This window comes from Aotus nancymaae, unplaced genomic scaffold (genome assembly GCF_030222135.1).
Source record: "Aotus nancymaae isolate 86718 unplaced genomic scaffold, 86718_ANA_hifiasm-v0.15.2.pri h1tg000043l, whole genome shotgun sequence".
In the NCBI taxonomy this organism is placed as follows: Eukaryota; Metazoa; Chordata; class Mammalia; order Primates; family Aotidae; genus Aotus; species Aotus nancymaae.
In genome coordinates, this window is record NW_026988457.1 from 8395900 (window position 1) to 8410997 (window position 15098).

General features: G+C 37.8%; 2 protein-coding genes across 4 annotated transcripts in view; both read right to left on the bottom strand.

Annotated features, from left to right (window-relative positions):
- The window catches only part of CCDC169 (coiled-coil domain containing 169), a 71876-nt gene extending 70251 nt beyond the window's left edge, over nucleotides 1-1625 (bottom strand). Inside the window, 1 exon segment of the mRNA XM_021669287.2 lies at nucleotides 1543-1625. Coding sequence (XP_021524962.1) covers nucleotides 1543-1625 — 83 coding nt within the window.
- Nucleotides 1626-8867: 7242 nt separating this feature from the next.
- Nucleotides 8868-15098, bottom strand: part of SPART (spartin) — a 36643-nt gene continuing 30412 nt past the window's right edge. For all 3 annotated transcript variants that reach the window (XM_064361766.1, XM_012465575.2, XM_064361765.1), the window contains exon 9: nucleotides 8868-9698. In XM_064361766.1, coding sequence (XP_064217836.1) covers nucleotides 9431-9698 — 268 coding nt within the window. In that variant the 3' untranslated portion in view covers nucleotides 8868-9430. The remainder of the gene's footprint in view (nucleotides 9699-15098) is intronic.

Consider the following 15098-nt stretch of genomic DNA (forward strand, 5'->3'; position numbering starts at 1 on the left):
CCAGGCAACTATTGGAAACCCTTTATTTTCAACTTAAATATCATCCCAAAGAAGTTAGTTATCTGGTTTTTCAGAACCAAGCAAATTAGGCACTGCACATTATTACAGAAAGGCATAGCTAGGTCAATATGTAACAGCTGACAAACTGAAACAAAAAAAGAAACACTAATTTAAAAGGTTAGCTATTTAGGACATCAGTAAATAGAACATTACCATAATATGACAGGGTCATTTATTCAATAAAATTTTTGAATGCCTATTATGTTCAAGGCATTGTATTAAATACTGAAGAATTCCGTGAACAGTGAACAGAAAAACAGCAATAGCAGCCACAGAATTCCACTGGATGCGTATTACAAGCCAATGCTAAGTGCTTTACAGTGCATATCATTCCAACCTGGGAACAACTATTGGAGGTATAAGTATTTATATACCAGTCTTAGAGCCGAGTAAACTGAGGGTTTAAAGAGGTTAATCAACTTGTCTAAGATTGTATAATTACTGAGTGACAACAGATGGGGTTTGCATTTATTCAGGACTGTCCTCAAGTACTTGCTCTTATCCTCTGATTCCTCGGAATACAGAGAACCTGCCCTCAGAACGCGTGTAGTTTGGTAGCAAAACGAGAAATAGGCAATTAAAATACTGCGACTGGAGCTACAAAAGAGGAAAACCCAGAACGCTATCTAGGCACATAGGAGAGTCCAATTTTCACGGGATTTGTGGATGGAGTTGGGCGTATGTCCAAAAAATACTTAAACTGTTTCAAAAATTTAATACGAAGTATGAATACTGTCTTAAAAAGCATAAAGGAGGAGTAACATTTTTAGTACCTGTCATTTTATGAAGTTCCCCTTAAAGGGATGAAAAAAAACCGCATAACTACATTAAAATTTTTGGATTTTTTTTTTTTTTTTTTTTGAGATAAGAGTCTCACTCTGTCGCCCAGGCTGGAGTGCAGCGGCGCCATCTCAGCTCACTGCAACCTCCGCCTCCCAAGTTCAAGCAATTCTCTGCCTCAGCCTCCGGAGTGGCTGGGATTACAGGCGCCCGCCACTACGCCCAGCTAATTTTTTGTATTTTTAGTAGAGACGGCGTTTCACCATCTTGGCCAGGCTGGTCTTGAACTCCCGACCTCGTGATCCACCCGCCTCGGCCTCCCAAAGTGCTGGGACTACAGGCGTGAGCCACCACGCCCGGCCAATTTTTGGAATTTTAAACAGAAAACCTGGATTTACGATAACATCAAAACCAAACACAACTTCTGGCCTTATAGTATATGGGTATAATACATCCATGTGATTGGATACTAAGGGCAGAACATCTTACCTCAAAGCTGCCTACTTACAATACCAAAGGCTTAGTCAAAGAGGCACATGAATCTTTCTCATGGAACACTTTTGGGACGTCGCCCGATGTGCCCAGGTGTTAATAATGGCGCAGGTCTCACAGCGTCCTCAACGGCGTCGGGCCTAAGAGATGCTGCCGGTGAAGGCTCGGGGGGCGTGGACGGGACCCCACACCGCGCCACCCCCGACTCACTTCTTGCGGATTTCTTCCAGCAACTGCTGTTTCAAGCGGTCGGTGCTCACACCGTCGAAGTTGTCGCCTTTCTCTTCCTCCATAGTGTCAGGCTAGAGACCTCCCGCGCCTTTCCTCTCAGCACACCTTAGAGTAGAAGACATGAATGGCCACCCGGAAGCGAGCAAGGTCAGTACAACACGAGCGTCACCACCGCTAATCCCGGTTGCAGCTCCCGCGCCGGCCCGCTGAGGCACGTGGTGACGTCATAAAGAACGCCCGCAGGCGGCAGGCGGCATTCTGGGTAGGCTGGAACAGAAACGGTCTGTTGGGGCGACGCTGGAGAACAGCTCGAGGGACACTCGTTGCTCAAGACGCAGGGGTTAGATGTGCCTCGGCTACAAAGAGGAGTGTCAGGGGTCCGTTTGCTTTTTCTGGCCTCCTGCTGGCTTTGGTTGTTTTCCTGAACATTGCCCTGGGCCGCAAAGTCGGTTTCACTCTTACCTCTTGTTCGGGAAATGCTGGATCCAAGAACAGCTGCGCCCTTCTTTGCTTCAGTTGAACAAGCACTAGAGTCGCTGGTTTGGAAGTGTCGGAGCGGGAGGAGCTGGCCTTAAAAAGGTACCTCCTGAACTCGGGAAGACTGCTCCAGATTGTTTTGCATCTGTGTGCTGTTCATGAACATACCTCAGAGCTGCTCACTGCAAATTGAAATTTCATTCTGTTTTTAACCACAAAGTTTGCATCCTACCCTTGATTTATCTGAGTTTCCTTGACAAAAAAAAGACAAACTCTGTAAAATGTTTGAAGAGATTTATTCTGAGGCAAATATGAGTAACGAATGGCTGGTGACAGCCCTCAGGAGATGCTGAAAACACGTGCTCAAGGTGGTCAGGGTACAGCTTAGTTTTATACATTTTAGGGAGACATGGAACATCAATCAAATAAATGTTAAGATGTACACTGGTTCCATCCGGAAAGGCAGGGCAATTGGAAGGGATGGGGGATGTGGGCAGCTTCCAGGTCACAGCTACATTCAAAGATTTTCTGATTGTCAATTGGTTGAAAGAGTTAAGTTATTGACTAAAGACTTAGGAATGTCGGCCAGGCCCGGTGGCTCAGGCCTGTAATCCCAGCACTTTGGGAGGCAGAGGCCAGCAGATCACTTGAGATCAGTAGTTTAAGACCAGCCTGGCCAACATGGTGATAACCCCATCTCTACTAAAAATACAAAAATTAGCTGGAAAATTAGCTGGGCGTGGTGGGGTGTGCTTGTAATCGCAGCTACTTAGGAGGCTGAGGCAGGAGGATGGCTTAAACCCAGGAGACAGAGGTTGCAGTGAGCGGAGATTGTGCAACTACACTCCAGCCTGGGCGACAAAGCAAGACTACGTCTCAAATACAAAAAGACTTAAGAATGTCTTTAGACAAGGGTTTGTGGAGACAAAGGTTTTAGTGAGAATGGGATAATTGATTGGTGTGGAAAACAATTTGGGGGCAGAAGTCTTGTGAATGAATATATACCTTTTGAGTAGAGAGTTTCTGGATGAGAGTAACATTTGAATTGGTACACGAGTATAGTACATTGTCTTCCCCAATGTGAGTGGGCCTCAGACAATCAACTGAAGACAGAATAGAACAAAAAGGCTGACTCCCCAGGAGCAAGAGGGAGCTCCTACAGCCAAACTGCTTGAGCTGGAACACCCATCCAACTTGTCAACTGCAGATCTTGAGATTTCTCAGCCTTCGTAATTGTATGGGCAAATTCCTTACAATAAATCTCTTATACACACACTCCCTATTAGTTCTGTTTCTGTCAATTACCCTAACATAGAAGGTATGCTTATCAAAATTTTGTCTCGCTGTAAGTCTGAAAGGGCAACTTAGAACCAAGTAAACGGAATAAAATGAAGTGAATGAAGTGAAAAAGACTAGATTATGTGATGACATATCCAACCAATAAATGTACAGAGACTTTTTTTTTTAGACAGAGTCTTGTTCTCTCGCCCAGGCTGGAGTGCAGTGGTGCAATCTCTGCTCATTGCAACCTCCACCTCCTGGGATCAAGCAATTCTCCTGCCTCAGCCTCCCGAGTAGCTGGGAATACAGGTGTGTGCCACCACGCCCGGCTAATTTTTCTTTGTAGTTTTAGTAGAGACAAGGTTTCACCAAATTGGTCAGGCTGTTCTTGAACTCCTGATCTCGTGACCTGCCTCGGACTCCCAAAGTGCTGGGATTACAGGCATGAGCCACCGCACCCAGTCCAGAGGATTTCTTAAAAAGGTGTTAGCTCACTCATAGGCGGGTGTTGAACAATGAGAACACATGGACACAGGGAAGGGAGCATCACACTGGGGTCTGTAAGGGGGAACTAGGGGAGGAACAGCAGCGGGTGGGGAGTTGGGGAGGGATAACATGGGGAGAAATGCCAGATATAGGTGATGGGGAGGAAGGCAGCAAACCATATTGCCATGTATGTACCTACGCAACAATCTTGCATGTTCTTCACATGTACCCCAAAACCTAAAACGCAATAAATTTTTTAAAAATAGCTAATACTCCTTTAAAATCAAGAAATTAAATTATTAGATAATATTTTCTATCCCTACACATTTCAAACAATTCAATAAAATTCCCTAAATGTACTATAAATAGAATTGCCAGCTAAAATAGAAGGACATTATTTAGGACATATTTACACTAAAAAATTATTGACTGTGTATCTGAAATGCAATTTTTTTTTTTTTTGAGACAGAGTCTCACTCTGTTCCCCAAGCTGGAGTGCAGTTAAAAAAGAAAAAAAAAAAAGGTCTGTTAGCAGGATCTCACAGTGGGAAATTAAGAAGAAAGACAAGCAGAAAACAGGTTTGTCAACAGCTACAGAAACTACAGATCTGTAGAGATAAAGGAATTTACCTCTTGCCTGAAATAACTAAAAAGCTGGGGGAAGGAGTAATAATGGTTTTGAAGACATTGAACATCAGGCAGTAAGGGACAATGATCACCAAGAGATGGGACACAAATGAGGCAAGCTCCAAACAAAGGCCAGGGTACAAAGCAGAAAGGGGGAACACAGGCAGAGGCTGGTGGTTGCCCTAAGTTGAGGAAAGAGTTTCTCTAAGAGTCTAGGGAGAACAAGCAGCTAGACTTTGCCGGGCAGATATTAGAGAGAGCTGCAAAGGGTGTTCCCAGATTAAACTGGGAGTGGGGCTGCTATTTCTCGTGACCCAAAAACAAGATATAGATGAACTGAAGAGGAAGAGAGTTTTTATTTATGCAACCAGTTACACGGAGAAGGCCTGGAAATTATCACCAGACCAACTCAAAATTACAAAGTTTTCCAGAGCTTATATACCTTCTAAACTTTATGTCTACATGTAAGTCTGCATTCATCTAAAGACATGTGATTAACTTCTTTTAATCTACAACTAAGGTCTGAGTCCTGAAGACCTTTCTCTGGAGCATCAGTAAATTTACTTAATCTAAATGTGTCCAGGTGCTGGGGTGATTACCCTTGTCTCCTGCTAATCCAGAGGTTTCAGGATTCCGTCAGACCCTCAAGAAACTTGTTTAATCCTAAATGGGTCCTGTTAAGAATTCCTTTGTTATTTTGTCATGTTTTAAGGCCCAGGAAAGGCCCAGGTAAAACTCTTGGTGGGCTTTTGTTACATTCTAGCCTTTGTGTAAGGGCCTTGACTTTTTTAGTTTTTAGTATTTAACCATTCAGTCAGTACTAAAACAGTTGCTATGGAGGCCTGTGTTACTGAGACCTGGCCTGCCACAGGGTACACTCTGCAGTGGAGTACTGATGAATGCACACATGTGGTGGGGCAAGTACTCAGGCCAGGGAAAGAACCATCACAAAGGATTAGAGGACAGTTTACAAAGGTGCAAATAAATACCTGCTGCCAACCACCAGAATGGAAAACCTCTGAATTCACATGGCATCAGGCACACATATGATTTTGCTTTAGGAGTGGAAAAATATCTAGCCCTAAGAAGTTTAAAAGAAAGATCCAAAAGTATCCAACTGGTTCTAAGTAACTTAATCCCAACTCAAGACAAAAGCTCAAGAATACTTACAGAAACACAAAACATCCAGTACGCAGTAAGGTAAAATTCACAACATCCAACAATATCTTTGGTCTCATTATGTTGCCCAGGCTGGTCTCAAACTCCCGGACTCAACAGATCTACCCAACCTCAGCCCCAAAATGTTGAGATTACAGGTGTGTGCCACTGCACCCAATGTAACATCATTTTCTTAAGGTATGTTAGAACTCACCTGTAAGTCCATCTGGGGCTGATGTTTGTGGGAAGATTTTAAACTCCTTATGGAACTTGTTTAATCAGCCAAAATACTCTTAAAGAATTTGGTCGAGGGAATTGAGCCTCTTGCCCTAACAATCAGTAGGACTTACTATTTACAATGATGACAGTGTGGCACAGGAACAGAGGAAATGACAGATGGAACAAACATCTCTGAGCCCAGAAACACTCATACTTGATATACAAAGACCTGTGGGAGATTACCGAAGAAAAGATTACTATTCAATAAATGGAGGATAATTGATTATCCACTGTGGGGGTGGGAGGAGGCAGAATTAGATACCTTACATCTTGCACACACACATACAATTCTCAGTAAACACCTAAATGTGAAAAGCAAAATTGTCAGCAGTGACAAACAGGCAAATTTTATAGTAGAGGAAATGAATGGCAAATGAACATGAAAAATTACTAAGGTCAGGAAAGGAGATCAGGAAAACACGTTAAAACTATGAGATACTTTTTTATATATGCTACATTAACAAGAAAAACATTGCCAAGGGAAATACTACTAAGAGAATATCATCATTTTGGAAAATACCTGGCATTATTTTGCAAAGTTAAAACTGGCCAACCCTTGACAAGCTAACAACTCCACTCTTATGTATAAAATCTCTTGGATATGTGTACCAGGGGACATTCAAAAATGTTTTTGAGTGTACTGTTTCTACCAACAAAAACTAAAAACAAATGTTAGCTGATAGGGAAATGAATAAATTGTGGTATACTCACACAGAATATTGTACAGCAACTAAACCATCCATGCATATAAGCACAAGAATGAATTTTAAACATAAACTCAAAAAAGCAAGTTGAATAAGACTTCACATTAATATATGTAGAAATCTTTAAAAATGAAACAGTATGTTTGGAGAATATATGTGTCATTTAAAAAGGGCAAGAAAAAAAAAGAAAAAAAATAAATTAAAAAAAAAAGGGCAAGGAACAATAAAAAATAATGATGTGGGAAAGAAGAAGTTAGGAAGAACACATACATAAATGTAATTGCCAGCTTTCCATGTCTTTAGTTAGGTGATGAGTTTATAAGTGTTAAGTCCGTTATTCATCATACCTTACATGTTATATACAATTTTATCTATGTATCAATTACAACACAAAAAAATCTTTAGAATACACCTATCTCCTAATGATTCAGTGGAATGGTGGGAAAAGTCCATTTTCTATAGTCTAAGGCAGCTTACTTTTTCTGCAAAGGGCCAGAGTGAATGTTAGCCTTGTGGGCCACATAGTCTCTAATGCAACTACTCAACTCTCATGTTGAACGAGACAGCAGCCATAGTCAATATGTAAACAAATGGGTATGGCTGTGCTCCATAAAGCTTTATTTATGAAAACAGGTGGCCATCTGGATTTAGCCCATGGAGGATACTTGCTGACCTCTGGTCAAAGGTCAAAGATAACTTTTTAAAGTTTACATCCCGTTAGTTGCCATTCCATTTCTTTTTAAATTTTTAAAAAAATTTTAATTTCTTTTTGTTTTTTTTTTGAGATGGAGTGCCCAGGCTGGAGTGCAATGGTGCCATCTTGGCTCACTGCAACCTCCGCCTCCCGGGTTCAAGAAATTCTCCTGCCTCAGTCTCCCAAGTAGCTGGGATTATAGGCATGCACCACCATGCCCGGCTAATTTTGTATTTTCAGTAGAGACGGAGTTTCTCCACATTGGTCAGGCTAGTCTTGAACTCCCGACCTCAGGTGATCCGCCTGCCTCAGCCTCCCAAAGTGCTGAGATTATAGATATAAGCCACAGTGCCAGGCCTAATTTTTATGGGTACATGGTAGGTGTATATATTTATAGGATACATATTTTGATACAGGTATACAATTTATAATCATCACATAAGGGTATATCTATTGCTTCAAGCATTCATCAGTCGTGTTACAAACGTTCCAATTATACTCTTTTAGTTATTTTTAAATGTATAAAAAGTTATTGTTGACTGTAGTCACCTTGTTGGGCTACCAAATATTAGAATCAATTTGTTCTAACTAACTATATTTTTGTACCCATTAATCAATTCCACTTCCCTCCAATCCCTTCAATGCCTCCCGGCCTCTGGTAACCATCATTCTACTCTCTATCTCCATGAAGTCAACGTTAATTTTTAGCTCCCACAAATGAGAATACGTGAAGTTCCATTTCTTAAATGTGAACAAAGCATAGACTGTACATAAGCTATTTACCAATTCACTTTTATTTCCATTTTAACAACTAGTACATTTTCCATGGCCTTAGAAAAAGCCTCCATCAGTTCTATGTGTTCCCGAAATGTAAGTCCATGTGATACTGAGGTCAGGCAATTCAGAGTTTTTTATTCACAAAGTGCATCCTTCAGACAGCTTCAAATAAAGGCTAAGTAGCCACAAGAAGATCAGAAATTATTAGAATGGACTACAACTATGAAAACTAGTATCAATCTCTTAAATTCAATAAACAAAAATAAAATACCATCAGGTATTTACTTACACAGTTTGTTAGCCTATGTAAGTAAACAGGTCTGTGAATAGTCTGCGTTCTGCCAAAGTGGAAACCATAATGCCTATCCACCATGGATTATGCCTAAGGTTTTCATATTCTTTACCTTGATTATGAATAGAACCTTTCCTTTTTAGAAGCTTGTCTTTTAATATAAATTCCAGTGACAGAATCCCAGAATAAAAATATTTACCATTAGTAAACTCAATTCTGTTTATGTATATATATATATATATATATATATATATATATTTATTTATTTATTTATTTTTTTAAACAAGTTTTAACCTTTTGGAAAAACAGAAGCGGATATGGTAAAATAATTTCATAAAGTACTTTTTTATCCAATTAGGCTGATAATAATCACGTTGAATTTTAATACAATAAAATAATGCCTCCAAACTTCCTAGGTTCATAAGAGAATAATACCAGTCTCAATACAAAAGACTTAATAATCTATCTGTATTTATTTTAAATCCAAAAGACTATTCCTAACAAACAGGTAAGTTACAAATGTAGTCCATTTTACTTTTCATCAGTCTTTCCCTGTTTTGAACAAGTCTTTTTGAGAATTCTTAGTTTAGGATAAGTTTTTGTTTAGCTTATGCACTGAAAATTTTGAGAAGCATCTAAAAAAATCAACAATTAGTGCAAAAAGAGGAGATAATACTTTAAGTCATTCCTTCTATAAATAGAATTAAGGTTACTATATGCCAATTCTAAGCAAATCTATAGTTTACTAATTTTGCTTTCTGAAATATAGCAGATATAAAAATAGTTCATTAGGTTTAATAAGGTGTAAATAGCACACATATTATTAGCTTTATTTTACCTGCAAAAATATTTTAGCTACATTTGGAAAAAAATAAATGAGAATATAACTTCATATTTCTAAGATTAGATGCAAGAATACTTATTCTTTTCCTTTTAAATAGAAGACATGCCATAAAATTTATGAAAGGTAATTTGTATGAATGAATACATTTAAAAAATACTGGTTAATCTGTGAGGAATTCCACATTTGTCTATTTAATAAAATTTCATCCATTTCATAAGGCTTTGGTATAGGTGATTCCCAGCGCTCTATCATTTATCTTTCTTCTTTGTCTCCTTTACTTCCTTCGTCTGCTCATCCTTCTCTCTTCTCACACTGACATTTGCTGCTCCTTCTTGATTTTCCCTCTGAGAATTATCCACTATCTGATAGTCCTCAAGGAGAGTGTGTCCTGTTTGTGTGGCAGTTTTCTTCACCATTGCTTTGATACCAATGTTGTTAATATTGTAGGCAGTCACACCAACATTGACAGCAGAATCCACGGCATTGTGGGTAGCTTCTCCGGCATTATACCCATATCTTTAACAAAAAGATTAGAGGATGTAGAATGAAATGACAAATATAAAAGAAGGTCTTTTGAATTAGTATTAAATAAGTCAAATGATTACTGTGTTATCTCAGAAAGCATACTCAAAGCTTAGGTTTCAATTTAATAACTTAAAACATAGCAGAGAATGAAATCACACTGTGAGAAAGCTGTATTTTCTCCTTTAGTAAAAACAGTGTGTGAAAATAAACTCAGACTAGCTGCAGTCATTATTTCTTTTTTTAAATCCTCCCTTTCTAGAAATATGAGGAAAAATATTCACAGAAGCAACTAATCTACAGTCATATAAGTAGTTTCAAGTTCTACCTTAACCAGACTTTTGGCTACATCTTTTAGATTATAGGAATTTGAGTTTGTCTTTAAACAGAGATTCTATGGCATTCTCCTCCAATCCCACCCTACTGCACACTCACTGGCCTCCTTGCTGTTTCTTGAGCCAGCGAGCATTCAAAGGCCTTAGGACCTTTGTACTGGCTGCTCTCTGCTTGGACTTCCCATAGCTCTCTGCCCCACTTTCTTCAAGTTGGCTCAACTACAGTCTTCTCATTATCTAACCTGTTTGACTTCTCCCACATGCCCACCTCCATCTCTTGCCAATCAGTTCCCCTTTAAACTGCTCTTTCTTCTCCCATAACTTACCACTTTCTACATACTATAGAACTTATTATCACTGTTCATGTTTTGCTTGTCTCACTAGAATATAAACCCTCTTGGAGAATCTTAGCTTTGTTCTTTAATGTATCCTAAACATTCAGAATAGTGCCTGATATTCAATGAATATTCACTGAATGAATGAAATCAGTAATTCCTGCCCTATCTTCCTCAGTCTTTTGAGCATCAAATGCATAGCAAGTGCTTGGGAAATTATAAAGCATATACAAAAGTAGTTATTATTGATAATAACGAGTATCTGCATTTAATACTATTTCGATGATAAAATGCAATTTGAGGTCTTATATAAGCATACCAAAACATATTTGCCTACTCTTTTATTCTTTACCCCTTTTTTGGTAACAGGCTTTTAAAGCTTTTCTTGTTCATAGGTTTCCTCAAATAAAGGACTGTTTAAACAACAAACAACAACAAAAAGGCAAAAGCTTACATTTTCTCCAGAACACAGTGAAGTTTCCTAGATGGTTTATGACCCCTATCTGGACTCTGTATATAACACTAGATCTGTCTTTTGAATTAACAAGTCCTCTATTACTAAGTAGCCTGGCCTAGAACTGTAGTTTGTGATCCCATCGGCTTGTTTGTGCTTGGCTTTTTTAACCCCGGTGTGAAGTAATCTTAAGAGTGCCCCTGGATGATGATTCTATTCTGTCCTTTGCCTAATGTTAATAATTATATTAAAGCTAGTGCATGGCAGAGCCTAGTCTGTCAAACCTTCCAAGTCTGTACTATTGCTAACTGGCAGCCTTCTCACCAGTCAACAGGAAAGCTCCCTTAAACTGCTTTCAACCAGTCCCTGTTTTGTAACCCCTCAGCATTCCACAGGATTTGCTGATGGTGCAAAAGATGCACCACTGCTGATGGGGCCTTCTCATTATCAACAAAGGCTTAGTCATAAATACTACTGTCAGGTGGTAATGGCTGTGTCTACACAAAAAGAAAGAGGTATCAGCACTTTCAGCACTGAAAAACAGTGATCGTAACTCTGGGTTGAGCCCATTTTCCTGAGGGCTTACTTTTCCAGGACCATGTGAGCTACAATGAAGTGACACCACAACTCAAGAATTTCACCACAGTCGTGTTTTCAGGTATAGAAAATCCTCCATATTTACAAATTTCCACTTCTGAGACTCTGAAATGTTCCCTATTCCACTGACACAATTTGATAACCTCTAACTGCACTCATAATTCTATAGGTAACACAATTCTAAATGCTACACTGTTTTTAATAATGTACTAAAAATGAATTCATTTTGGCATCCTGTTAATTTCGCCTGTTTTTCTAGGCTATCTGCAATTTCAGTAGCAATTCCTATTAATTTGGGGGAAAAAAAGAAAAACCAGAATATTCAGAAAACTAGATTCTAATGCTAACTAGCCATATGACCTTGGTCAAGTTTCTATCTCTTTGCATCTCATCAAGTTTCTCTTCATCTAAAAAAATAATGTATATGTGTGAAAGCACTTTGAAAAGTCTAAAATACTAAACATTTATTTTTAAATATCCTATAAAATGACTTTTCATCAGCTGTATTTTTTAATATATCCTCAAGTATCACTCCTGCTTTCCAATATGACTTAGAGCTAGTTTTTCTAATAGGCATCTATTCTTCTCTTACTAAATAACTGTTTAGTCTTTTTCTTCAGATTCAAACTATACTGCTATAAACTCCTAGAAAGCATATATCTGGCAGGAAGTTAAATTTATTTTTGATCTCTTATTTTTAAACAAATTAATTAGAGCTCATTAACTTGGATTTTATATACTAACACTACCAATTGAAAAAAAAATGAATATAAAGTAGCCCTAAATAAGTCAATGAGATTCAAAACTACAATTAACCAGATTTTTCTGAAATTTCTCCAATGTGTTCAGTTATACAGAACTGGTTTTGGGTAATATGACACCTGCCATTGAAGTTACTCCTTCATCCAGGGCAAATTTAAGGGGAATTTTAATTAAATTTCACTAAACAAACTAATAAACTTGCTACACTTAATTACAGCACAGTAACAAAAAACATAAAACAGTCAATTTTCTACAAGAAAAAAGTATATTATTAAGCTTACATTCCACAAATATATATTAAAAGATAAAATATTGCAAGGGGAAAATAAAAATAGATCTAACTTATTGAAGCTATATTATTCTTCTTTAAACACTTAAAGTAGAATAAAAGGAGTTTAAAGGTGAAACTTAGAAGCTATGTAGAAGAGTGATGAATTATTGAATAGGTACTATACTGCAATTAAGTGTAACAGGTTTAAAATTACTTATTGTTTTTCATTATTCCTGTATGTCTTCACATCCCCAAATATCAAATGAAAGTATTAATGTAACTCACAAAAATAAACTGAATCTTAATAGTTTCTATGCATTTACCTAAAAATTTTAAGAATAATAGTTATTTAATCCTCTGTACTGGCTTATCCACCTGAAATCAGATAAGGAAGTTTATAGAATACATTTGGTTTTCTCCCAGGCATAAAATTAAGGCACATTTAAAATAACTACTTTGGAGAGCAGCAACTGCTTACCATAGGCAATGAGAACACAAATTTTCCTTATTATACTACCATCGGTTGGATTAGAGTACTCCACAAATAGTCACTCCATCAAATTTTTGTCAGTAAATTTAAATACAGAACAGTATAAATAAACCTAAGTGTATGTAAATAAGTAAGAACAAAATTAAACAAAGGTACAACAAGCTCTTCCATTTCTTCAGTTCTATCAATAAGTTATTACTGGTTCAACACTTTTAGTTTCTTCTCTTAAAAGACATTTTCTACTTTGGGCCAGATTAGCTCCACAGGTGAGAAAGAGTATTACTTAGATAAAACCTTTTATTCTCTACTACCTCTCCCATCTTCCTAAATTTCTAATAGCAGAAACTAAATTACTGCTAAGACTGAATTGTCCTCATAGTTAGAAATACAAAACTATTAAATTATCACTTAACTGCTTTTTTTAAAAAAAAATTCCATGAATCTTTGGAAGGATAAAAATAATAGCAATAATACAATAGAAATAAATGAGCTGAGAATCACTGTTAAAAATATGCTATTCATCACATTAAGTTCTCCTAATTAAGGACCAGAAGTTCAAAATCTACATTAAAATTCAGTATTTCCTAGTTATGTGAATCTCTCACTTTTATTAATTGTAGTTAGGTATTTTTTTTTCATTAGAGTAGGACATGGACAAACCCAACAAAGCACTTCCTATCTTCTAATATGGTAATCTTTTGGCCTTAAAGGCATTTCTGACTTTCTCCTGTTCTTGCTACTTTTCTAATCATGACTGATCCAAAGTAACCTTAGGGGCATAAAACAATGAAAAAATATTAGTCAGAGTTCAGTGCCACAAGTGACAAGAAGTGAGTTCAAAGACTTGAGTTTTATATTTCTATCAGAAGAATTTTAGATCTACTGTATGTTTTATTTTTAAACTCTTCTGGTAAAACTGACAATCCAAGATGATATGCCATATTGCTTTGATTCAAAGGTATGTATGCCCCAGAATGTAAACTAGTTCAGCCACTGTTGGGAGATTTCTCAAAAAACTTAAGATGGAACTACCATTTGATCCATTACTACCAAGTCCATTAGTGGATATATACCCAAAAGTAAACAAATTGTTCTACCAAAAAGACACATGCACTTGTATGTTCAATGCAACACTATTCACAACAGCAAAGACATGGAATTAACCTAGATGCCCATCAACGGTGGACTGCATAAAGAAAACATGGTACATATACACCATGGAATACTACACAGCCCTAAAAAAGATGAAATTATGTCCTTTGCAGCAACATGGATGCAGCTGGAGGCCATTATTCTAAGCAAATAAATGCAGCAACAGAAAACTACAAGTTCTCACTTATAAGCGGGAGCTAAACACTGGGTACTCATGGACATAAAGATGACAACAATAGACACTGTACTACTAGGCAGGGTGAGAGGGGGGACTATGAGCTAAAAGACCATCTATTGGGTACTACGCTTACTACCTGAGTGATGGGATCATTTGTACCCCAAACCTCACACAACATACCTACGTAACAAGCCTGCACATGTACCCTTTAATCTATAATAGCTGAAATTATAAAAAAAATTTAAAAATAAAGTAATCCCTATTTCTTATCTTCAAACAAATGCATACCTGCCCCAGACGGAGAAGATCAAACCAATTAAGGATGGAAATTAGCACTGTAGAGCATATCTAACGACAGAAACACTTGGTTTATATCCCAGCTCTACTACTCACTAGCACAGTCTTTTTTTTTTTTCCTTTTGAGATGGAGTTTTGCTCTTGTGGCCCAGTCTGGAGTGCAATGGCACAATCTCGGCTCACTGCAACCTCCATCTCCTGGGCTCAAGTGATTCTCCTGCCTCATCCTCCCAAGTAGCTGGGATTACAGACATGTGCCACCACGCCCAGCTAATTTTGTATTTTTAGTAGAGACAGGGTTTCTCCATGTTCCTCAGTCTAGTCTTGAACTCCCAACCTCAGGTGATCCGCCTACCTCAGCCTCCCAAAGTGCTGGGATTACAGGCATGAGTCACTGTGCCTGACTAGGAGAGTCATCTTTAACAAGGTATTTAACTCTACATTTTGGTTTCCTCATCTGTAAAATGGAGACGATAACGTGTTGAAAATAAATAATACATATGAAAAGCAATGAACACAGTGC